We start from the raw sequence: 26,947 nt of genomic DNA, 5'->3' as shown, positions 1-26,947 counted from the left end.
AAACAGGAAACGTAAAACATGATGAACAGGGAGAGCCTGTTGTGTCAGCGGCATCAGTTTCTGTCCCTGTTACTTATTCCCCGGCCGAGGATGGACTATTTATGAGACGTCCCTGTAGCTTCGCCCTGACTGCAGAATAGTGAAATTCTGCAGGATTTAGAAAGCTATCTCGCTCACTTGCCTGTAGCAGACCGCAGGCAGGTTATTGGGCTAATTTAGTCACCTGCTGCTTTGTTCTCTGACACCCCTGTAGGTACGTCTGTCATTAACCATGCTTTGACGTTGATGGTCATGCTCTCATCAGGCAGCACCCATATCGCCTGAATCCAACTACGTGAGCTGTGATGCAGTCAGAGGTGCCCTGCTTGTTGGAGAAAGCTGGACAAGCTGGCTGTGGAGTAGTCCATGCCTACTGGTCCCTAAGCATGACGGGACATTTCGGTCCTGTATTACTTACAGAAATGTTAATGCGGTCACTAAAGCGGTTTCATTTCCATTTCCTCGGACGGAAGACTGCGTAGACAAGGTTGGTGCAGCCTGAGTTGTCACAAAATTGGTTCTAATACATTCTTCCACCCGGACCCAGCAGATTGAGACATTATAAACTTTTTAAGTTTATAATGTTTAAGGCAACTTAGACCTACATAGGAAAGGAAATGGGTCAAGGTAAAAAAAAAAACCAGGGCAAGGTCAAAAAAAAAAGTCAGGCTGTCGTGAAATTGTCCCCACTTTGTAATGGGAATTGTGCAGTTTTTTTAGGGATGGCTGGATTTTATCTGGGTTTTTGTCAGTACTTCTCAGACATTGTCCGCCTGTTAACCGCGCCTGCCTGTCCTTTGCAGTTCTCCAGTCCTGGCTGCCCCAGAAGCTTTAGCACTGATTTTTAGCACTGCAGCACTTTGAAGTGTATGTTGGGTCCACATCATACGGACACATTAGCAGACACACTGTCACGGGCCTTTTGAAATACGGGAAATAGCGCTAATCAACGTGGGATGTTTATTCTTGGTGGTGAGGGTGTTACATCCTGTGCTCATGTGATGTGCTGTTCGTGTTTTTCTTTTTGTAGGAGGAGCCTGCAACTACAGAACTCCTCCCATGCCTGACGCCAATTCGCACTCCAGTCGGAGTGGAACTTTTAAAGACAGTGTGGGTCCGCTGAGGAGAGAGGAAGAAGGGGGAAATATGCAAAACAGATGGCCTGTTCACAGTGGTCATCTACCCTACAGTTTTTAGTGGCCTGACTGTTTTGTTTTGTCATTGTATCATGGCTTAAATGTGTTTCTTCTTGTTGATTAAAATTAACACATTCATAGTGTTCCCTTGCCATATTATGGCATTTATCAGACGCCCTTAATCAGAGCGACTTACAATCAGTAGTTACGAGGACAGTCTCCCTTTGGTTAGGGTTCAGTGTCTTGCTCAGGGACACAATGGTAGTAAGTGCGATTTGAACCTGGGTCTTCTGGTTCGTAGGCGAGTGTGTTACCCACTAGGCTTCTACCACCCCCCAACCAAAACTGAACTAGGTAGTCTGCACACGTCCCACATATTCCACTAAACTTCAATTGGGCTTTGAACCAGGAGCATCGGTGTTGTATTCTGCAACAGTATAACGACAAGATAAAACATGGAAAGTGTTTCTGTTCTGAGCTGGAAAATTGTCCAATTCACCACTGGAAATTGTACCAATTTGGCTGGCTGCTAAAATGTGTGCTGTTTTGGCGACGTAGTAGGTCATCTGGAACGGGTGCCATGCTAACAAGCTGAAATTGCCACTCATCTTGGTACAGTTGGACATGCAGCAGTCAATAAATCAATTTCTCTCTCGTGCATGTGGGGACAAGGTGGGACAAGGACAATACTCCAATGGAATAGCAGAGTTGAGCAATGTCAGCCTCAGGCTGAAGTTTACACACAATTGTGGTCAAATATTGGCATTAAGTTTTTATCACAATACTATCATATACATTAATTTAACATGGTTTAACATGTTTTCTCCAGACATTGCTAATATTCTGGGACAACACAAGCATTTGCAAGTGCCTCTCAATCGATAACAGGTTCAACGCTAACAGCAGTCAAGTCAAAAGTGGGACAGGCTTCATTTAAAGGATCCTCATGATGAGAAGCTATTTCCCTTCCAGTCTGTAATGGGAGGGAAAAGCACCAACACGATTGCCCTTGGTTATTTATTCAGTCTCTGAAAGTCAATATCTCACACTTCACAGCGGTTTTCCTGCCACACTTGTGTTTATTTGTCAGTGAACGGAAAAAGAAAACCACAAAATAACCCACGGGACAAACTTCTCATCCAGAGACACAACAGAAGACTGCGATGTCTGCACTCAAAAACTGCGGCGGCCGACGCAGAAGGCAAATTGGTTGGTGCAGAGAGGGACGGGCAGATATCAAAGGACCGGGAGGTGTGCTTATGGTGGAAAAGCACATCTGTTTTGCTCTGTGCCATTGCCCAGCCTGTCTCTGAGGAGTAGATGTGCAGAGCTGTAGCAGGTGGGCAGGTAAAGTAGGGGATGAAAGGGCTGCTGCCTCACGGTGCGGCCACTGGGACGACAGAAAGACAACATGCTGCCGAGGGGGAACCAGGTGGGACACTCGCCAGAAACAGGCCTTGGCATTATACAGCATTCTGTTTCATGTCCTCGGCGTAGATGAGACCTCAGTCGTCTCACAAACACACACACTTTACATGAGGACTTAGAGCAATAAATAAACTGTAAATTAAACATGTAAAAATGTCATAATAATACACAGTTGTCCAGTAATACATAGTTTACCATTAATTTAACAATTGTCTGCTCTTACAAAAATCTGTCCATTTAGTTTGATAAAATGAGTATCAAAATAACAAATGTACAAGGCATTATTTAACTGAGGAATAGCAAAAAAGCTTTTTTCTTGTATTGTATTGTCCTCAGATTTTGAGTATCATGGCTGTGCTCTAGGTAAATTGGTGGATACGAATTCTACTATACAATTTCCCAAATCACTGGATTGCACAGACACATGACATGACATGGTGTCCATGAATAAAACCCTGACCCCATGCTGCCTCAGGGAATGTAAATCTGTCTGGATTTGAAGGTTACAGCATCTATGCGGAATGCAGTTTTAAATGATCTGTATCTGTAATGATTCTCCCGCAGAAGGACAATTCCACACATGCATATTATACCGCAGTCAGATCAGAATATTTAATGATTTTAGTTCATCTCGGTCAAATGACAGCGAAATCCACATTTTTGGAACCCCATTGTTCATCAGTTGGATTGCAGACACCAGGTGATGTGTTGGGACCTGAAAACGGAATAACAAATCGCTGCCGACACACATAATCGCCACGTTGCGAGAAAGCACCTAATTTGTTTTCGCTCTGCATCAGCACGTGGGGGTCAGTTTGAGGCAGAGGGATGATGGATGGCGGGGGACGGGGAGCGTTGTGATGCCATGGTAATGAGCCTGTCGGCTTGACTTGACCTATCGATAACGGAACAGGGGACTTGAGGAATGGGCTGCGCTCCTGCGGTGACCTTACGGCCCCGTTCTCTAGCTGTACCTTCCCTTTCGATAATGGGAACACTTGTTGTGGCCCACCCCAGGGTCCTGCATAGCCATCCATCTTTTTTTTTTATTTAGAAGAAATGTTTCTATCCATGCTTTTATTTTCTAAAATGCTGTTTCTTGAAAACAGAGGTTCTGGCTTTTGTTCAGCAAAATCTCTCCCTGCGGAGTTAAGGTTAAGAGCAATGAATTTGTCACTTTCCTAGAGCTAAACACTGTCTCGCCGGTCAACTGAGGCTCTCGTATGCGCTCAGCAAAACAGGTCATCATTCCGCCTGAGCTAAATAAATTACACAGGCAGCCGCCTATTTTTGTCATGTCGCCCCACACCCTGACTTATTCCCACCGCAAGGACACGTCTGTCAAACTGCGTTCACACCGCAGACGGGAGGCAGCATGTGAATGAAAGTCCTGGCTAGAGCAATAGGAAACGGTATTTTGTTGTGATGTGGATATTTAGGGGTAGATCTGTGAAATTGGCATCAGTGTGCTTGGGGGCAGGCGGATTTGGGTGTGTGTGTGTGTGTGTGTGTGTGTGTGTATGTGTGTGGTCTTGTTAAGTCAGCAGCATCCAACCATTTTTACATCACAGACTAATGGGTGACTATATTTGCCAGAGCAACTATTTCACAGAACATAAAATTATTAATGCCACTATAAAACACAATTAGTGGAAGAGACACAATTTTCAAAATGCACGCGCCAATAAAAATGCACTTTGTGCAGCTTTGAGGACTGGGACCCTTCTGTTAAACGTTATAATAGTGGGCAGTGTCTATGGTTACTAATAACACTGTTCTGCCCTCAGTAAAAGAGATTCATGTATTTATGTTAGTTATAATGTTATGAGAAATGTGTATTAATGTTCATTTAAGGAAAAATGCATGTATTTCACTTGGATATTGTGGACCTTTGTTTTGATGCTTTTGTGCTTTGCTGTTCTTGCTCATAATGATGATCTTTGTTTGTGACGTGCTGTGGAAGACACTGTAAGTGTAAAAGTTGTCCTTCACGTTGGTTTTACACGTGTACATGCAGCAGATGGCATTTCTGAGTGTATTGTGTCTTTATGTTCCATAAACGAGCGCTAGTTCATCGTGCTGCATAGTTAGTTGCTGATCTCACGATGTACCAGACATACTAATTTATTTTGTATTTCAGTTTGTTTAATCTTTACTCAGTTTTTCAGTGGTCTTTTGCATAAAGTGAAGAAATAAAGAAGCAGGACGCTAACGAAAACAGAGTTTAACTTGCGGGTAAATCTGCATTCAGCTCACACACAGATACAGAGCAGTATAAAAACAGTAAAATTAATGGTCCTGCCCAGCTAAGTGATTTTTAAAGGTACAATACAGGCCAAAAGTCTGGACACACCTTCTCATCCAATGTGTTTTCTTTATTTTCATGACCATTTCCATGGTAGATTCTCACTGAAGGCATCAAAACTATGAATGAACACATGTAGAGTTATGTACTTAACAAAAAAATGTGAAATACCTGAAAACATGTTTTATATTCTAGTTTCTTCAAAATAGCCGCCCTTTGCTCTGATTACTGCTTTGCACACTCTTGGCATTCTCTCGATGAGCTTCAAGAGGTCGTCACCTGAAATGCTCTTCTAACAGTCTTGAAGGAGTTCCCAGAGGTGTTTAGCACTTGTTGGCCCCTTTGCCTTCACTCTGCGGTCCAGCTCACCCCAAACCATCTCGACTGGGTTCAGGTCCGGTGACTGTGTAGCATGCAACTAAGAAGGCAACCTAGTAAAACTGATTAACTTTATTTGGGGTTAACTAGTTTCTTTAATTGATGGCAGGTGTGGACCGAAGAAGACCAAATGCTGTACGTTTTTTATATTTGACATTTGAGCCCTGCCACATAATGGGGGGCCTAGCAGGTAAGGAAGTGGACTCTTAATCAAACGGTTGTTGGTTCATCCTGAACTGCCTAATTGCGACAGAGGTCCCCTTGATCAAGGTACCGTCCCCACACACACTGCTCCCCAAGCACCTTTCATGGCTGCCCACTGCTCACTAAGGAATGCAGAGGTTAAATGCAGAGGACACATTTTTGTTTTGTGCGCCGTGTGCTGTGCTAGCTGTGCATCATGATGACAAACTATTACAAAAAGTAATTAATTAGTGCAGATCTAATATTTTGCTATGCTAGTTCTTGTTGAGTCAATCACTGGGAGCTGGGATGGTACTGCTGTAGCTTTTACAATTTCAGCATTTTGTGTGTCATATTAGTGCTTTCGACCAGCACCCTGATGTCAAAATAATGTGCCCACTGCTGCACTTTGTTTGGATTGGCAGCAAAATTGCCCAGGTAAACATTGTACAATCAAAGTGAGACACACTGATAAAAAATCTGACATTTCTGAATACAAATGATTATTACAATGATGCTGCAACAGTGGGCACTTCTTTGTCTCTAAATGTGAAGCCACCGCAGGTCTAATGCCTCTGCTGCAGAACATTTATAGCTCAGCCCATTCCCATGTGCTTCAAAGACAAAATGTGCTCAATTGTCTACAGTGCCTCTATCCAACAATTACCCAGTGCTAATATTAGATTCCTATGATGTCATAGGAAGGTGAGGTTCTACTTGATTGACAACCTTGGCTGGAACAGAGTGGCTGCAGCACTTGCATCATCAGACTCAATGTTCGCGATGTTGACTCCCATCTTTACTGCAGACTCAGCTCTAGCATTTCTTTTCCTCATTTATTAAGAACTGAAGGCAATGGAATCACAGTATTAATGTTTTTTTTTTTTTTTTTCCTCCAGTCAATGAGGTAACATTATATGCAATATGTACTAACAACAGAGCTTATTTAACTGCATTAGAAACAGACCAACAGCATTTGATGTTCTGAAGTGATTCTTTATAGAAATATAATGAAATTAAATAAAAAAGCTTTAAGAGCTAAAGACAGCAAGGCAATGATTGAAACCGAAAGCTAAAGTGTGCCTTGAAAGAACCAGATGCAGTGAAGTGGAGTTGCATCAGCAATGTCAGAATTACTTCTTTCCGGTTTATCTCATCCATTAAAGCAAGAAGGGTATTGATTTGACGGCACTAAGTTCTTGAAATATTTTCATTCCTGCTGAATATAAGCTGCAATTTATTGTGAAACGACTATCCTGCTTGATGAATCTACAGAGGTGCGTTGGTCATTTTCACACAATGGCCCAGTGTCTTTGAAATAAAAAGGCATGCTGTCATCTAGGGTTGCAGGGATTAACCTTCAATTAACCACATTGTGAAACGTTGTGGTTAATCTGCCATCAAGATTTACCCAACATTGCAAAACAATTTTTTAAAAATCTGCCAGAATCAAAGACTCGGTCAAAGTGATACACATGCAAAACAGCCCTAACAAATTGTGGCAGAAGGACAACGAGCAACCAACAATGAGACTACTGCCTTTGAAGCACTTGAAGTGTGAATGTTTTACATACCCAAAAGATGCTAAAGGAGAAATCCAGGACCACAGGTCACCCATTTGCAGAGCTTGCAAAAAAAAGTTGCGGCCAAAGGGAGGTTACATATTCTATGTGTGCAACGGCGAGGGGGGTGGGTAATGTAGATTGCTAAAGATGCCATAGTTTGCCACTTAAACACGTATTTTTACAATAAAACATCAATAGTGTTCAAGCTGCCAAGAAAAACAACACAATAACATGATTGACTTAAAAGTTTCATAAAAAATGAATTTGTAAAAAACATTGCCTGTTTGCATAGGTCCTAATAAACCGTTTGTTTGTAGATCACAAAATACAAAGTCTCATTTTATTAAGAGGGGTGACCAGACGTGCGCACAAGTGGAATTTTTGTAGCCTCTGTGGACTGCTACGTGGACATGAACTGATTTATGAACTGTTAAAGCACTTATGTAGACAGATTTAAATTTGTTCTTTTTTATTGTCACTGCATTTAAGTTAAGGATTTTGACAGCAGCAAATAAGCTGTGCTACTTATAGATTTGTGCAAAGATTATTTGATTTACACATTTTATTTTCCTAACTATCTGAAACTGATATTGTTTCTCTGACTGTAATTGTACCACCAAAATTTCTAATCGTTGCAACCCTGCCATCCACACGTTGCTGTTTCTAGACTGTGCATTCTAAAATATATATATATAAGCAGCACCTTTAAGAATCACAGTCATGGGGTGCAGTGAAGGGAAGGACGAATATGCAAAACTCCATGGAACATACAAGGGTTTCAGGACAAAAACAAAACACATCAGAGCAGGAACACATACCACATGTTCAAGATTTATATATACATGTAGGTGGAAACAAAGAAGCTAGAGTTGTGACACCAATACAGACATAGACTTTTTATTTACACACATTTTATTATAGTGTAGCTGGTTCTTTTACTCATGATCATGTGTAATGTAACACCAACAAAACATTCCTCTGATTCACGCGATAAAACATTCTGAATGGTTTACTCCATGTCACACACAAAACACACACATCTAAATAATCAAGGGAGTTGATTATTTCCATTTCAATGTCTGTTTTAAAATAACAGAATTAACACCCAGATGATGTCTGAAAGCTAATTTGAAGGGGAAATTAAAAGCAAGCAACACAAATGTACTTTGATCTTTCCATGCTATTACAATTGTTGTGTTGATATAGATGTGTCTAGTGGAATTATAATAACAGTGATAATCCAAATATATTAGGGTTTTGCTTTCCTTGTATTCTTTCAAATCTATTCCATTTCAAATCTCCATCTTTTTTCAGAGCTGTTTTTATGTGACCTGACAGACTGAAAAAGAGAAACCGTCCACACTCTGGGGATATTACACCTCAGATAAACTGGTGTGAAATGCCCCAAATACATCTTTGCAGAGAGAGCAGTGCTGCTGGCAGGGCAGATTTGAGTAAAGATGCTATAACACTTAGGGCTGGTGGTGAACTGGGCTCGGATTTAGTTTCTTTGACCACCAAGGGGAGCGTCCATCAGCCGCTGGCCCATCCAGAATCAGCAGTGTAGGATCATGCCCCTCTGATTCTCAGCCGTCTAAATATAATTCCTGACTAATTAATAGACTAATGAAGTATTCATTTTTACAGATGATTTATATTTCCTAGTTTCTATTGTCTGTCCTTCATAGTTTATGTCTAGTGGAAAAACGTGGACCAAAGGTGATTAAATGTAGAATGCATGAGATCTTGCACATTTACAAAAGGAACAGAACATGGTAGGGTGTTCATGGTCAGGGTGTTAGAAGCTAAGTGGTTAACTAACACACTATGATCCAGATGACAACAAAGTCACAGGATCTTTTTCTTACTAACACTTTGTGCCTGAGCAAGACACTTGAGTAGATCAAGGAGTGTAACTACTGAAAGTCACTTTAGGCAAGGGCGTCTGCAAAATCAGAATCAGAATCATATTTATTGGCCAAGTAAGTGCAAGCACATACAAGGAATTTGATTCCGGTAGATGGTGTCATAAATGTTATTGTAAAGAATATATTTGAAAAGCCAACACAGCATCTCAAACAGCCAAACGGTCCAAATATATTAGACATTTGGTACAGGCCAAAGGTTTGGACACACCTTCTCATTCAATGTGTTTTCTTTATTTTCATGACCATTTACATTGGTAGATTCTCACTGAAGACATCAAAACTATGAATAACACATATGGAGTTATGTACTTAACAAAAAGTGGAGACCTGGCGTCCACAGTCACCTGACCTGAACCCAATCCAGATGGTTTGCTCTGGGAACTCCTTCAAGACTGTTGGAAAAGCATTTCAGGTGACGACCTCTTGAAGCTCATCGAGAGAATGCCAAGAGTGTGCAAAGCAGTAATCAGAGCAAAGGGCGGCGGTTTTGAAGAAACTAGAATATAAGTTATTCACCTTTTTTTTGTTAATTACATAACTCCAAATTCATTCATAGTTTTGATGCCTTCAGTGAGAATCTACCAATGTAAATGGTCATGGAAATAAAGAAAACACATTGAATGAGAAGGTGTGTTCAAACCTTTGGCCTGTACTCTACATACAAAAAAATATAGTCTGATTTTTAAGCTTGTCAATGTCTCACCTTAGTCATGGAAACAATTGTATAATTAATGAACATGTTTCATTTATGACATTTACACTGGATCTCTAATGTTCCTGACACTGCATCTATGAACAGTATCCTAATGCTTTTCATTAACAAAATGAACATTGCAGCTATGATGTTCCAGAGATTTGCCATCCACTGTTATGGAACGTGATAGGCAGCCATGTTAACAGACATAAGGCTGTGTACCATGAATGAGAAACAAAATTCTTGGATCTGGCAATCTGCTCTGCAATTAAACACGTCCTTCTTCACCACCACATGCCACATCTGTCCACCAACTGCCAGATGCAGTTTGAATTCTGGCTTATTTTGTTTCTCACACTTGGATGTCTGTTTACGCTCTTTTTGTTGGCCGATTTGCATCTGTGAGGTGGGCGTTTATTTTCAAGCCTGTAGGCTGTCGGTTTGTTGCGGCCAATCGCTGTGGATCTAAGCGCTGCCCCTGCCAACTCTTCTCCAGCAGGCATCATGGCCGCTGATTAGCAGCAGCATGTAAGGGGTGAAAAACTCTCAATTAGACAAATTTAAGGTCTAATTGCTTCCAAGTCCACAGTGGACAAACATCTAGACGAGCCCGCAGCAAGATAAAGAACCCTCTCTGTCCTCCCCCCCTAGACGTTTTAATGCAGATGCAGCGGCATGACTAATGAACCAGATAAGGAAGGGGTCTGAATTAGAAGGGGATTTTGGTTGTTGCAAAGAAGAAAAAACAACTCACTTGTTTTGGTGCTTTGAACCCTGCAGATGTGCATGGTACTGTGCCACCGAGTTGAGGGTTACGCTGCACACCTCACAAGCATAGCTCCTCTTCAGACCTACACAAGCACACAGATTTTTATCTTTTATCATGGCATGTACACTGCAGTACCATAAATAAGACATCAAACCTCCCAAAACACATCAAGCGGCTTTTGTCCAAGAGACAGCTCTGCAAAAATGTCCAATATTTTTTGTTAAAATGAGTGTCATTTAATTAGAAGTGACAATAGAAATAATCCACTCACTCTACTGCATGTTTAATGTTGTATGAAGATTTAGAGAATCTAGTGGCTTCGTGTTTTATCAATGTGTCAGATTTTTGATTTATGTCTCAGTACAGTTTGTATTGAATTTGTATGATGCTGTGAATGAGAAGTAACGTAAGATCCCACCCCCTTGATATATAGTACTGGGCAAAAGTCAGTTTTAGTTGTGACCACCCTTTGCCTTCAAACACATTCTTCTGCTTGACCACTGTTTTTGAAGGATCTGTTCTGTTAGGTTGTTCCAAATATCTTTGAGATCAAACCACAGATCCTCTGTGCCTGTAGGATTCTGTCATGGGGGCATGGTGCATGGAAGGATCCATGGAAAAGACAAGGGGTTTAATAACATAACATGGTCAATATAATAAGGTATGACAATGATCACACACGGACTAGACATATTCAGGTATTTATATTTCTTACATGCAGATAATCACAATCATGGTAATCAGGGTAAGATATGGAACACTAGGAAAACCTGGCCCTGAATGCCAGGGACAGTCGGGTCATGACAGATTCCTGAAATCCTTCTGTCTCTTCATGTAATCCCAGACAGACTCAATGATGTTGAGATCAGAACTCCTGGTTCTTTACATTGAAGAATGTTTTAAAATGTCGCATGACATGAAAATTTCACTTTGTTCCCCTAACCTGTCTATGCTCTTGCAGTGGATAGAAATAACAAATTCTGCTTTGCCGTTCAGAGACAGTCAGCTCAGATGGCTGGATGTGTAAATTGTCCCCTTGTGATGCCATAAGGGGAAAGGTTACCTCTCCTTTCTCATGCTTTGTCTACCCAGAAAATTTTCCACCCATCTCCTAAAAAAGTAACTCCACCGACTGTCATGGCTTGCAAATGAGTGAAGCATTGCAGTTGCTCTGTGATTGGATGAAAAAATAAGCCCAAATTCATTCATTGCTGTCATGTTGCACTAATGACAATTTGACTTGAAAGATGGCCAGCACACTCCCATTGTCAGGGAAGGAAGGATGCAAACGCACGAGTCTCAAACACGAGGACCCACACACAGACTCCAGACATGAAATAGGGGTAAAAGACAAATATCTGCCTGAGGACGGGACACGCTAGGATACATTTATACCAATAATAACAGATGACAACAATCAGGCTAATCAGGAACGCGAGACAGTGCAACATGAAATCCCGGTCCGGCGTGATGAGAAATGTTCAGAACATGACTATCTTCTCTCCAAATCCCATTAGGCCCACAAACAACTATCACGGCGAGAAGAGCATGGTTTAAACTTTTATTTCTGTTGTCATACCATCAGTCTAATGAGCTGTCGTATTTTTGTGAATTACTTTACTTGCACAAAGGACAAATCTGAATGACGAATTGAAAGAGGCCTGAATATGAATTTTTACATGATTAGTGCAAGGAATGAATCAAGGGACTTTTTTTTTTTTGTTTTTTTACGAAATAATCCAGAAAACACATTAGCTTCAGTCGGCCGGAACACCCACAGCCATAGATTAGTCTTCCAGTTCAAAAGGAAAATGACCGCAATATAAAAAGGGCTCTGAGACGATTGTATTAAACCCACCGAGGGCACTGAGCTACGATGAAGCCTCCCTCTCAGAGGCCTGGTAAAGAATCACATCCTCCATAACCCTGTGTCAGTGCCCTGCGCTCGGAGATTTCAATTTTGTTTGTGTTTCCCTTCACACTCTTATGAACTGACATTAAAGAAATGCAGCCGGGGACTCGGGGGACGCTCAGCGGCGGCCTTTTTGACAGCTCGCTTCCCAAACGATCTTTGAAGAGGCTGAAATAATGTACCACCGACTTGCCATCCATCAATGTCAGCCACCTGAAGCACCTCCCACGGCAATGACCTGCATGAGCAATGAGCGGCGCTGCCACTGTGCCACTGTGCCACCAAACGCCAGCCGGCCTCATCTGTTTCACCTTCCCGTTCTGGGTCCTTTGCTGCCTTTCCCGCAGCAAGGTGCATTTATTTCTATTCACTTGAAAACACTATGAGATGAGAACATTGCAGGAAGCAGCAGGACAACGAAGTGAGATAAAGCGCGGCCTCCTGTTCACTTTTTTATTTTTTTTTCCCAACCTCGACGGAATATCAAGACATAAACAAAATGTCAGTTTAACAGCAGTGAATGGTGTGATCTGCAGTTTCCACTATGAAGTGAGGGGACACCACATATTCTGCAGGTGACCTTTTAACCTGTTTAGATGTAACTGGCTTGCGGTGAAGTACGCAAATGTAGCTTGACAAGACGTCTTAAGACAAGTCAGGATGTTGCAAATGTCATTGCCGTTTGCTTTAATTAAGTCCAAGGCTCTTGAAGTGATGTCATTTGAAGTTCCAGGAAAAGATTTTTGCACTAATTTACCTTTTAGGAAATGCATATTTGTAGCTCAAATACAAACACAATTGTATAATAATAATAATAATATTGTTGCTGAATAATATTATTGTTGCTTTATCATATAAAATAAATAAAGCAAACACCACATTTCAGGGGAAATGTGTTCCTTTCTAGGGATAACTGAATACACAAATGAAATTACTCAAAATGCATTGCCACCAAAGGCTGTTTTAATGGTGTTGCAATGAACAGCTTGTGCTCCTCTCCGTCAGCCAAGGGCTTTCAAGCAAACATGGGTCTGTGATTTTCTGCACTCGTTTATCAGCAATATAAGCAATAGGGCACCAATTATCATTTTGATTAATAACACACTAGAACAAGAAAGCAGTGGCTAACTGGTCCAATGCTAAATTTACCTTTTGGCCATCTGTTTCTCTCAGATGGTGCTTGTCGTGATATGATGGACTCTCCAGGCTGAAAGAGCATATGGTTGATTTAAGGAATGACGACAGTGCAGGCAATTTGGGGTTATGCTTACATAACACTGATATTAATTCACAATGGACACCAGAGTCCTCATGTGAAGTCATTAAATGAATATTTATTTAAACAATTACACATGCTTGCCAAATCCTACACCATCTATGTGCTTTATGGCAGGAATATTTAAAGATCAAAAGACTAAAATCACAACCGGGAACTGGCTTTAATAATAAGCAGATGGCCACAAAGCTTTCCCAATCTTTAAGCAACTCTTACTTACAAGCTTGTAACAATAAATCTAGCAACCCTCATATATTAACACTTTAGGACCTGATGTGGTTATTTATGGTTTTGGTCAAAACGATGCATTTTGAAAAGTCTTCCCGTGGCGGAGGAAATGGACTCTCTGGTCAATGCGGGCGCCCGTTAGAACAGTAATGGCTCTATTCCAGGTTGAGGGGTGGGGTGTCAGGTACAGGGTGCAGGCAGGAACAACAGTCTCCCAAGTCAGGATCGCGAGGCCTCAGCCTAGAGGAGGTGCCAAATTACATCTTCCAATACGTCCGTCCAATTAACGGCGGGCACGGGGGTGTGGGAGAGTCACAAATTGTCTGTTTTGAGTGACATCTGGGCAGCTCTGTAAATTAAACATTCCGGACTGACTCATAATCACAGCGTGCAATCATATCAGCTCGTATTATATCACCACTCAGCCTCTGATTATGGAACTCAGATAGGCCCGATAAACATTTGGCTCTTGCCAGCCCCCTGCATGCAGCTGTGCGCTCGCGGAGATCAACTCAAATCACATCCAGCCGAACGCTCCCATGAAGCTGAAAATATCAAACAGGGCGCTGCATTAAGACGCCGGTGGTTATGCACGGTAAGCATGTTCTGCGGCATTAGGGCACACGGAGATAAATGGGAGCCTTCAGAACCATGCAGGGTTCCCTCCACGTACAGTTCAAAGGCCTCCAGCACGACCGCTGCGACTGGATGGGTGCGGGCTGAGACGGATTGCTTTGAAAGATAAAAGGGAACAATCTCCAGCAAAACTCGAGTAGAAGAATGCGGAGATGAATCCTAACCTCCCCGGCGCCCTGCAGAAATCAGGACAGGAGCCCAATTGCTTTCTCTCATTTCCCTCTTTAATCAACGGCTGTCGACCAAACTTGTTATGCGGCATCGGGACATCAACGCGGTTGGCTATGATTGAAGAAATCGCTGATGGGGGAGAGATGATGGATGTTCTGGGCCCATCAACGCTTGTTTAAATGTAAAACACAAAATGTAATAGGTTGCCGGATCGAAGTGGAATAGAAAAAGTGATGCGCTGTAATAGAAACCACTTTTTTTTACCACAAAATCCTTGTAGGGCAATGAGGAAACGTAAGCAAACAACCGAATTTTGTGAAAGATAAAAACGGGGTTGGAAGGGGCTCAGCACAAGTAGCAAACCGAGGATGAAATGAGGGGATGGAATGCGAGGTGTGGGCTGGGAAGATAAAGGAAATAACGCGTGTGGGCTTCAGCACGTTCCCACTGTAAATCAGAGCTTATTTCAGGGCAGGTACAGACTTCGAAGGGTCGACCCTTATAATCTGCAGAGCGCACAAGGCTAATGGGTAAGAACCTCACAGTGTAAATAAGCCAGTGGTCTAATTTCAACTCTGTGCAGCAGAAGCAAAGTGCACCGAAAAAGATTACCACGTCATGAAATATTTAAAAGTGAAGCTGCAATATTTTTTTTTTTTATTCAAAGAGGACACATGAAACTTTGAACATTGCATTGTACATTGTACATTGCAGCAATGCTTTAAGTGTTGCCTTTTTAGAGATTTATTCATAGCAATATGATGCTCATGTCTGCTGATGCCTTTAACATATATCAGACTGTTCCAAAATTTGAGTCAATTTTGTGTTGTGTTAAAAATATCGTAATAAACTGGTATATCGACCAAAATATAATTTGAGTACAACATAGCAATATTTGAAGTAGACATATATTAGCAATATTGGTTTTGAGAATTTTTAGGCAGCTCAAAAACTTCTAAAAGAAAAAATTCTAAAAACACGGCCAGACGCAGATTTCCAGGTCTGAAATGAGATAGACACTTTTATAATAATAACACTTTTTGTTGGTGTGCTATTATTGCTATCACTCCCAACCACCCTACTTTCTCATTCTGGAGAATGTAAACTCACTCCCATCAATACATCACACATGCCAAATTCAAACCTGATTAAACTTCAAATGGTCCTTTAAATGCGCAAACACGCACAAAAACTATTTGATGGTTAAATACTAATCACAACTACTTGACATAATTACACATGTATACACATATTCTTGATAAGCAATTAAACTCAGTGGGCAAGATACTCTCTTCTTCCTCTGAAAAACACTATCATTAACCATTGATTCTGGATCAGGATCATTTCTTTCTCAGTGAATATTTAATTCAAAATACATTCTGGCACTTTTGTAGGAAATAATCTCAGATTTCATAACTGATTAAAAAAATGCATAGTTCAGTCAACTAATTTTGAATGTGTGTCAATTCAAATTAATTTTGGCAGGAGTCTTTAGTTTTGTAAGTTTAACTTAAACAAACTACTTACATTGTTTTAGGGTGTCAAGTGCTATGCCATGATTTCTCAGCCGAATCTGAATATGTTTATCAGATGAGCAGAAAGAAAGTGGAATATTTATTGTTTTGCTTGTACTTGCCTTATAAAGGGGAAAACGGCAAGTATGAAGTGAAATCCACAGCTAAGGCTGCACAGCATACATAGTACATAGCAAGGCCAGAACACCATCATTGATAATCGCTAGAGAGCTCACTACGAAAGTGAGGATTTCTGTACAGATACTCGCACTCAGAAAGCACAATACGAACTAGGGAGGGTAGAGACAGATTTAGGGACATGGCTCATAAGTTCCAAACCTATTCAGTCTGTGTTTTACCACTGTAAGCAAAACGTTTTACATAAGTAATTTACAGAGTTCAAGAACAAGAGTGTTCCATCTGGACCTGAAACAGGAACGTGAAGCATGCAAAAAAACTTTTTTGCCCATAAAGGATTACTATGCTTTTGCAGGACTGCTAGAGGATTACAAACCAAGATTAGATGTATTGCATACCCTTTGTTTAAAACCTTTACACTGATTACATTATTATCTTCCAAGGTACCTGTAATGAGCAGCAAGTGAGCAGACATTACTAGAAAAAGACAAAGGAAGTTTGGTCACCCAAATTGCATTTGAGGTGACCAAAGGATCTCCAAAAAGGATTAATCTTGCATTGTGTTCCTGGAAAGCATTGGTTACTACCAAAGAACATGCAAGGAAGCACAAGTGACCTTCCACTAGGTCCCTAGACTTGTTGTGATGTGTGAGGCTTGCCAACTTGGGATGATCCTCCAGGGGCAACTGTTGAACAAATTGCAGTTGTGTAGCCCCAAACCATTTAGCCATACTGGGAAAGCTTCTGTCTTTGCATTCATGCTGATGTTGCAAGAATTTTCCACTGGATGTAGCAGATTCGGGGAAAAAAAAGCACCTTTAATCTCCCCCATGTCCAGGGTCTTGCCCAGCTGTTCCAGAAGGTCTGCCCGGGCTGCGTTCTTCTTGTGTTTCTTGCCATCGTAGTGCTGCTGTGCCATGCCAGGATTGTTGAACCAAGCATTGCACAGCTGGCAGTAGCGATCCGAGTCCCGCCGCTGTCTGGGTCCGGTCACTGGTGAGGCGTCCAGAGGCATCTTCACAGGACTGGGTGGCACCTCTACTGGCACAGATAAAAAAAAAACAAAAAAAAACAAACAAGGATATTATGAGTTCCAAACTCGCACCTATTAATTCCTAAAATAAAATTCTTTCATATATTTTCTTTTTTTCCCCTTCCATTCAATGGGTAAATATAATCCCCAAGGGCAAGGCACTTGAAAGAAGCAGGCTTTAATGTGTGCGTTTTATTCCCAGAATAACCTGAAATAACATAACCACCATGATTGTAATGATGCTCTTCAGATACATCAGTCAAACCCTTGTGAAACATATGAGGGTCTTTTCAATAAAAGCATCAAAAACACAATGAACACAAACAGTTATCACTTACATAGGTAGCATATTCAACAAGCCACATTAACACTCACAGCGCTTAACTAACATGGTTAAGATTATTTTAATCTTAAACAATTACTCAATTATTGCTGCATTGGTATTTCATTGCAGGCCTTTAAAAGGACACCAATATGCCAGTGATTTGGGCAGATTTGATAGATTTGCACAATATGCAACCATAAATATATACAAAATATTTAGAATGAATGTAACAAATACAAAAATATAGCTGTTTCAATGCATTACAAAATACTGTATTCTTAACTAAACTGGGACACTGAGCACAAAGCTACCTAACAGAAGAGTCTCTGAATTAATTCTGAAAGGCGAAGAGAAAGACTGTATTGTTCCTTTAATACAACAATTTCCTTGGTTTAGACTGAATTCATGTCAAATAATTAAGTGCTGTATCTGAGAAAATGAAATGCAATGACAGAAATAAAATGGCCTTATGAGTGCCGTGCCAGTGTGTGAAACAAGACGGCTTTAGTTAAAGATGACATCGGTGCTGCAGAGCCAGAAGAAAAGACTATCGGAATGGAAATCCCTTCCCTCTGCTCTTATCTCGGTCCAGGATGGAGCCATTCAGATTTTAATTCCTAATGGTGGCACGGTGCCTTGTGTGAGCTGGGAGAAATGCATCCCTGGGAGCGATGAAATTAATGAGGCTTTCCTCAATCATCTCATCAGTAAAGTGATTCCAATGACAAATATAAATGTGATATGGCAATAAGGCATACTGTAATTATGAAGGGTTTCCCACCCGGCCCTATTTTAAAAAAGGTTTTCCTTTTGCCGCTTGTATCCCTTTCTTACAGTGTGCATCCAGGAGAAGGACTTTATTTAACACTGGATGTTGTACACGAATAGAGTGCTAAAGCAGGTCAAGAGTAACGGGAGCAGGACTATGACCACAAAATATGTTCACATCCTCCTGATATGAGAGTAGATGCTGAACACAGAGAGTGTAGCAAAAACTGCATAGGGAACATGAGCAAACATTTTGAGATTGTGAATAATATGGCATATTAAAGCCCTCATTCTACAGTTCCTTGGGGTCTCACAGCTCCCTGCAGTTTACATTTTGAGACAGTTTGACACATGACAAAACTGAACAGGCAATTAAAAAGTGTGCAGCTCGCCTGGTTCACGCATTAGAATAAAGTGTTGATGCTTTGATTCTAGTATGTTACACCCAATCTATCCATATATTAATTTACAGTAGAGTATGTACTGTTACATCCATCTGTTAAAAATTGAGATGTTTGTTTGTCACATTAGACTATCCCAGCCAGGACACAAACTCGCATCCTAAAGATGGAAACCACCTGAAAAATGGCAACAGAATAAAATCTACTCAGAAGCAACCAACCAGGACCATCAGTCATCATTTCTATAATTTCACTGTGGGGGTGCACTGTCTGGCCCAATGTAATTACGGCAGTGCGATTCGGGTCTTGATGGCCCAGGTGCTTCTCCTAAATTAAGTTCTATGCCATATCTTTTGGAAACCTGTAACTCTAAACTCATTCATTACATCCCAGCCAGTTCTCGCTAATGTCTTTATGGTCACTGGAGGTGGCCCCACATTCATGCATCACCATTATCTCTCCCCATTCGGGACTACTTCAGCATACTGTGAAAGGAATTCTGCACTGGCAGATCTGCGGATGGCATGGAGCAAATCCCTCAGCCTCACATTAGCGAGCTTTGCCATTTTTTGACCCCCAGAGCATTTTATTTTGGGGTTCAGGGAAGACTAATGACTTGTCCCTCGATCCCCTAATAGTATATGCAGAGGTCCAGCATCTCTCAGGAGGAATGAGTGGGCATCTTGCAGGGGACATTTTGAAATGTTTGAAAGCCACTTTAAAATCACTTAGAACCACTGGCTAAAGTGTAAAAAACAGACCTATGGGTACCAAGCCTTGAAAATAGATTAAGTTGTTCAGATTTGAAATAATGCATTGAAAGAGTTGTTTTACTGCCATCACTGCTTGACTTTCTTTGCCTGATTTTGTATTACTTAATCAAAAAAATCACCAATGACCTTCTAATGGTAGCTGATTCTGGCCTTCTAATCTTTCTCAACCTTATTGCGGCCTTTATCATTTCTCACAATTCCTTCTGAACAGATTAGCATCTATTTGCATTCATTAGTCATATTCCCCTCCCCTGGTTCACCATATATCTCTCTCGGGTCACACTTGGGTCACACTCAGACACAGGTGTGCCCCAGGGCTTCGTATTAGGACCTCTTTTATTCATTATCTACATTCACCCTCTTGTTCATTTACTCAGTGTGATGGCCGGAGCCACAAAAGGTATGGCTTATTGATTTATGTTGGTGGTTTTGTGTGTATGGATGTGTGAGTGCTGCACTTGCTGAGCTTGGGCCCGTCCTCAGAGCAGTGCAGGGTTAATTAACACTGGTGTGTTTCTGTTTTGGTTACCTGGGTGAATTCTCATTCTGGACAGAGTCACATGACTGCACCGCTGCAGAAGATTAGTTCCGGAAAGACTGAAATTGGGAGAAACCAAGGAGACCGCTGAAAAGAGGGGAGGTGACTTAGCTGAGGGTTTCTTTGTAGGTGTATTAGTTAGGTCTTTGTGTATTGAGTTTATGTGTGTTTACACTTAGCTACTGTGACAAGTTTCTTCAGTAAAGACCTCCCTTTCCTGAGCTTCTTCAGCATGCTTGTTCCTTCAGCTGAGTGACCCCACACACTCATATCGGTTTCATTGTTATGTTGACGACACCCAGCTCTACAATTAATCCAAACCCAATTTCTTGCTACCACCTACCCCCCTTTCAGACTGTCTTATGGAAATTTGGATCATGGTTCTCCTCTAATTTCCTCAAACTAAACAGTATGAAAACAGAAGTTTTACTTGTTGGTACAGGCTCCACTCAAGACAAATCTCATAGTTTTCCCATTAATATTGATAATTCCCCTGTCCATCCTTCCCCCTCAGGTAAAGGTCATATAAGAGTTCACTTCATTCCAGTCTCATTAGTTACATCACGGTAAGTAAAAATATATATTTAAAAAAACTTAATTGGCCTGTTGCAAGGTTCAATAGTAATTATAGTATAATAGTGTGTGTATATACTCACACACTATATTTCAAAGTAAAAAAAAAAAAAATCCTCCAAAAATAAGGCTTTGCCCCTATTGACTACTAGTCACTGCCCTACATAGTCTCTATGTGGCTACCATTTACTTTAATAGTAGAAGAAAGTTACACAGTTCCCAAACAGATTCCTTTGAATGGTAGCCCTGGCTACTTTTAAAAAATATCTAGAAAAGCTTAAACAATGACTGGTGAGAAGAACCAGACATTCAGCCTTGAGCTATTACAGGAAATTGTTGCAGTAGCCAAAATGAAGGCGGAGCTGTGTCTGCATGAACAAACATATTCAGCCAGAACAAAGGTGCTGTGCAGTGCAACAAATATTCAGTGGCTGGATCAAAAAAAAAAAGAGGATCAAAGCTTTCTTGATCCCTGCACTTATCTGTTCCTACAATGCCGTCCCTTTTGGGCTTTGCATTCTCCTTCTGCCTAATCCCCTCTGTTCAAGAATGAACTAATATTTTTGTTTCTCTGCCGAGAAGGGAAGCTGAGACACCCAGGAAAAACCTGGTAACACATGACCTGAAATAGATTTCTACAAAAAAGAAATATTTTCTACAAAACAGCATTTAAAGCATTTAATATTTAATTGACCTGGAATAACTCTAGTTAAGCTTAATTCATATTGGTTTGCATCAAGCATTAAAACTACGGAGATGGTAGAAATCACTAAAATTAGGACTGTCTGACTCATTATTAAATAAATAATTATGCCGTGCAATTTTAGTGAAAGACTTCTTAATAGAAATAATTTGGCATTCAGCATGTCAATTATGTTGTTGGAAAACACTAAAGAAATATATTTTTGCTCTCATGTCTTTGATGTCCATGTTTCAAACAGAGCATTTCAATCAACACAGTACCATGGATAGGATAAAAATATTTCTATTTGACTATGATTTGACTTGGCAAACCTATTCAGATCATATAAATATGCTTCAAATTGGTTAAAGTTATAAAAAGAAGTGACATACTTAGGAGTGACACAAGCCTCACTATGAAAAGCATGCTGAAGAGCCACAGTCATCAGGTAATTGGTTGATATCAGGCTCACACGGCCAGGTCTCCCTGGAGATAGAGGGGTCAGCGAACATGGTCCTCCACCCCACTAATGTTCATTATGCATAAATCAATACTAGCAGCTTGGGGACAGCTTAAATTTGTCTTCCTGACAGCACAAACTGACGGGACACAGATTGACTTTAGTTATACTAAATAACATTAACACTTTGAGGTAAAATTGATTGATTTTATGCAAATGGACTGGGCTAGGGGACTTTCATGCTCTGGTAGGTGTAAACAATACAGCACAAAGGATAAGCACAGATATTTCAACATCTGACTGTAAGCATTGGTCATGGAAGTTTTTTTCACTATATGAAAACTGCACTGCCAAAAACTGCACTGCCAAAAACTCACTACGTGGATATAAATAGGCGTGAGTCTTAATTACTTAATACTCAAGTGATTACACATTATTAAAACCCAGAAGAAGACTAAAGAAAGTTTGATCTGGCATACAATCGTTGTGCCTCATAGCAATGCAACAACATCATGTGATCTGATCGACCCTGTTCCAGATTGATGATTCACCATGCATAGTCCATTCGTTACAGGTCTATGGTGTTATGCTCTGGGTTATGCTACAGTTGGTTGGGTCAGGGTTCAGAAACATTGGAGGGCAAAAAATAAAGCAATAGCCACATTTCTCTATCATTTTTTTTGGTGTATTATTTTCATATTTCTGCATGACAATGAAATGAAAGGGATTCAGGGAGCATGAGATCATTTCAACAAATGGACTGTCTATTGGACCCATTGAGAACTGTGCATAAGTTAGTGAAATAATGAATGCATGCTGTAATCAGTGTAAAGTTCCTCTGAACCCACAATTTTTTGGGGGTAGGACAGTATGTGTCTGGATGCCAGAACATAATAAATCTCTTTTTGCCCCTGTGCTTATCAAAAAAAAAAAAAAAAAAAGATTTATTCTATTATGCCTATTCTAACACATGATCATTGTAGTGCAATTGTATTCAGCACCCTGGACAGCAGCAATGTGCTCCCATAACATTGCTTAGACTAACTCTGCTGAGAATGTTGCACTGCTTTAATGTTACTGCATGTTATCAAAGTAGTGCTGTTGTGCACATGACTGCATCATTGGAACAAAGGCATAAGCTAAAGTGGAGATACATCAGCATCATCTCACTTCATCTCACTTTTAAACCACAAAACAAGGTTAAGTGATTAAATAGTGAAGGCAGCGAATACATAAAACAAAGGGGTGAGATGTGACGGGGATTCCTAGAGGTTTTACTTTGAAAGTCACCCGAAGTTCCAGTACAAGAAAGAAACTGTTTGTGTTTCTACATGACATTCAGAGAACCCAGAGAAAAAAAATTCTTGTCACCATCAATATCATTGTCTGGTCAATGAAGAGCAACTAACATATGACAATCGGTTAGCTGTTTCCTCACAGAATATGAACAGACAGCCCTGTTAGCTGCAGCTGGGAGGGGAAGTAACATGGTGTTCACCGCCACTGACCCTTCCTGTTGATGGTTGTCCAGCTTTCTTTCACATACTGTATAACCCACTCCCTCATGTACTGTAAATGTTTGTGTACATGATGCCTGGAGATTTAAAAATTCATAAACAAATAATCCACACTATGAATTTGAATTACAGATGTGCATGAGATCTGGAGATCATAAGGAGCCATATTTAACTGAAAGTCAGGCAAGATAAGAAATATTTTATGTGAAATAGCAGAGGTTTGTTGGCGTTGCATTCACGTGACAGCGGAGATTGATGAGCTCCTTCCACGCCCTCCGTGGAGTCGAACATCATGCATTTCAACTCATTCAAAGCAGATGGCACAGCTAATGACTGAATTCGCCATTAACAGCTTCATAAACACAAGGGTTTGAAGTGTCGTCATGTACAAAAAAATCTATAAATTTGAACAATCCAGTTAAATATGAAGCTATTTCCAATAGCTTCACTCATTGGCAGAGCACCAATAAGAAATTATCAGGCTTTTGTTTTTCACTTTTTGACATTTCATGTATAAACGAAGACAGGTTTGCACACAAAGGCAGAGCCAGGATGAACTTTGTTTTTGTGGTATTTTATTTTTGTGCTAAATGCCATCTTTTCTTTGTAGCTAATTTTGTGATTCTTCAGTGTATTAATTTATGAAACATTCTTTATGATTCAGGATGATCTGGGCAGTGGTTCTCAAACAGAAGATTCAATTCAGTAATAAACAAATGAAACGTGAAAAATAAACGTTTAATCTCATATAACAGGTCTAACACACACCCAGATGCACTTTCCAAGTTGTCTGACACCCAAGTTATCCAATTTTCATGTATTTTGCTTGGTTGCCTTCTTTATTTATCCCTTTTCCTTTTCCCTCAGTTATTGTGTTTGTGTCCGGAACAGTGCAGTTTCCTTTGAGCGCTCAGCTCTTCTTTTTGGGTCAATTGCCACTGGAGGGAAGCTGTCTGTGGATGTTGATAGACACTGAAAGGGTGACACAGCATGCCTCTTTTATGGCTTCTCTCCAATGCCATAACCCTTTCACAGCGGCACTTGAAACCAGAGATGAATTGGAAACGAGGCTTGCTCTACAGCACACAGACACCTTAGACCTTAAAGACATCAAAGGATACACCTCAAAATATATACCCTCCCAGTTTCAAAGACTTTTGGGATATAGGCTTACTAAATCTAATTGTCACAGGGGGAATTCGATGACGTACTTGCAGACATACTTTCGGCGTAGGGATGAGCCGTCGTACCGGTAGAGGACACTGGGCGAGCGGGGCAGGAGGACCGGGGGCGCCTGGCCGGCGAGGAATGAGGAAGTAATGGACGCGCTGCAACGCAGCGGGGAGTCAGTTCGGGATCTTTGGGAAGGACCGGGGCAGAGGAGAACCGGAAGACGGCGGGTTTCAGGATGGTTCGGTATCTTTGGGAGGACGGGAGTAGGTCTTGGGCGGCAGAAAGGTAGGGGAGCATGGAATCCCGTCTTAGCCGAGGGGTCAGGTAGGTTCAAGGTCAGGGGCAGGAAGAGGTTGGAGTCAGGAAGTTCCGGTCGGGGTTCCTTTCGTGGTTTCCAGGGGATCAGGCAATTCTCGAAGTCGTGGGCAGGCGAAGGTCGTATTACGGGAATCTCAATTATCGTAGGTCGTGGGTAAGAGAGCTAGCGTCTCTGGCGAGTAAACTCATACAACTCATTTAACTCATACAAAGAGCGGGCGTGTCTCCTTGGTGTTACCTCCCTTTTATACCTGCCACCGCCCGCTTCCATTTCCTCTTCCGGGTTGCCATCTCCCAGGCTGGTGAGGTGCCCTCTAGCGGGCTGGAGGCGCGTTGGCCATGACACTAATACTACAGTAGGTACACAATTACAGAAATGGTGACAAATGGCTCACCAATAAAGGACAAACACACACACACACACTCTAGATGGCATCTACCATGTGACTTTCTGCAGTGGAGATTGCATATATCTGGACTGGAGAATTCTGGGGTTGCGTGTGCATGCATGAAAACATCCCGCTTACTACCATTGTGTCCCTGAGCAAGACACTTAACCCTAAATTGCTCCGGGGAGACTGTCCCTGTAACTACTGATTGTAAGTCGCTCTGGATAAGGGCGTCTGATAAATGCCATAAATGTAAACATTATATTTTAGAACCCTCTCTCAGTTTAAATAGAAACCTGGTTATGCAGTTCTCTGGAAGAAAACGTGATACTTCTGCATGCATTCATACCAATATGGTTACTAAGTGGTGCTGACTAACTTTGCAGGAGAGGCATCAACTTTTTGGAGTGATGCAGAAACTTTTTTTTTTTTTTAAATACCTGACACTAGAGCAGGACATGGAGGATAAGTTTAATATTACCTATCCTGTCATTCTTGAGTCTCATTACTTACAATAAGGTGGGTAAAGCAGATCCACAACACCATGCTGACATTTAATATTGCCAGCCCAGCAATAGGGCAGAATGTGCTCATTTTCAATTCCCACAGTACTGAAATGACTCACAGTTAGAGGCATATCAGGTTAAAATGTATGGGTTTTTTATTTGTTTATAAGTGGCTGCATAAAAAAGTACACAGCAAACTGTAACAAGGTTATTAGTATTTATATTGTATTTAACATTCAGGGAGTAAACAGTCAGGAGTAATTTCCTGTATACAGGGAGTGCAGAATTATTAGGCAAATAAGTATTTGTGTGGCCTAGTGGTTAAGGAAGCGGCCCCGTAATCAGAAGGTTGCTGGTTCGAATCCCGATCTGCCAAGTTACCACTGAGGTGCCACTGAGCAAAGCACCGTCCCCACACACTGCTCCCCGGGCGCCTGTCATGGCTGCCCACTGCTCACTCAGAATGATGGGTTAAATGCAGAGGACAAATTTCACTGTGTGCTGTGCTGCTGTGTATCACGTGTGACAATCACTTCACTTTCACAAAGAAAGGTGGCTATATTGGTCGCTGATTTGTTTTTGTTGTTTTGTTTTTGAATGTCAGAAATGTATATTTGTGAATGTGGAGATGTTATATTGGTTTCACTGGTAAAAATAAATAATTGAAATGGGTATATATTTGGTTTTTTTTAATTATGCACAGTAATAGTCACCTGCACACACAGATATCCCCCTAAAATAGCTAAAAATAAAAACAAACTAAAAACTACTTCCAAAAACATTCAGCTTTGATATTAATGAGTTTTTTTTTGGTTCATTGAGAACATGGTTGTTGTTCAATAATAAAATTATTCCTCAAAAATACAACTTGCCTAATAATTCTGCACTCCCTGTACAAGTTACTAACATAACAGCCACCTAAAGAATTGATCAAGCACATCAAGCGTGCTACTCAGACAATAGGCTTGTAAAGGCGTGTGCTTCACGTTTAAGGTGCATTAATATACAGAATCACATGCATTCAGGTGCAGAATCCACATCTTCACATCTTGTGCCTTTCAGTTTGAACGTTCTGGCTGTGGCCAATGCTGATTATTCTGTAAACAGCTTTAGGAGGACCAGCTGCTGAGGTTTACACAAGGTGCTGCTATTTCGTCACCTGGAGCTGCACTTCAGCCGTAATTACTTTTA

At 41.0% G+C, this 26,947-nt stretch overlaps 1 protein-coding gene across 3 annotated transcripts in view; it reads right to left on the bottom strand.

Moving 5' to 3' along the window:
- zmat4a (zinc finger, matrin-type 4a) overlaps window positions 1-26,947 on the bottom strand; it is an 80,768-nt gene that overhangs the window by 7,661 nt on the left and 46,160 nt on the right. For 2 of the 3 annotated variants that reach the window (XM_028997308.1, XM_028997311.1), the window contains exons 5-7: window positions 17,117-17,338; window positions 10,411-10,507; window positions 10,031-10,167 (exon numbers count right to left, since the gene is read on the bottom strand). In XM_028997308.1, the coding sequence (XP_028853141.1) occupies window positions 10,122-10,167; window positions 10,411-10,507; window positions 17,117-17,338 (365 nt within the window). In that variant the 3' untranslated portion in view covers window positions 10,031-10,121. Of the gene's footprint in view, window positions 1-10,030; window positions 10,168-10,410; window positions 10,508-17,116; window positions 17,339-26,947 lie in introns of those variants that run through there. The other variant, XM_028997309.1, reaches the window with a different exon arrangement.

This window comes from Denticeps clupeoides, chromosome 11 (genome assembly GCF_900700375.1).
Source record: "Denticeps clupeoides chromosome 11, fDenClu1.1, whole genome shotgun sequence".
NCBI classification, from domain to species: domain Eukaryota; kingdom Metazoa; phylum Chordata; class Actinopteri; order Clupeiformes; family Denticipitidae; genus Denticeps; species Denticeps clupeoides.
The sequence above is the reverse complement of the archived record's forward strand: the minus strand, read 5'-3'. Positions and strand labels throughout refer to the sequence as shown.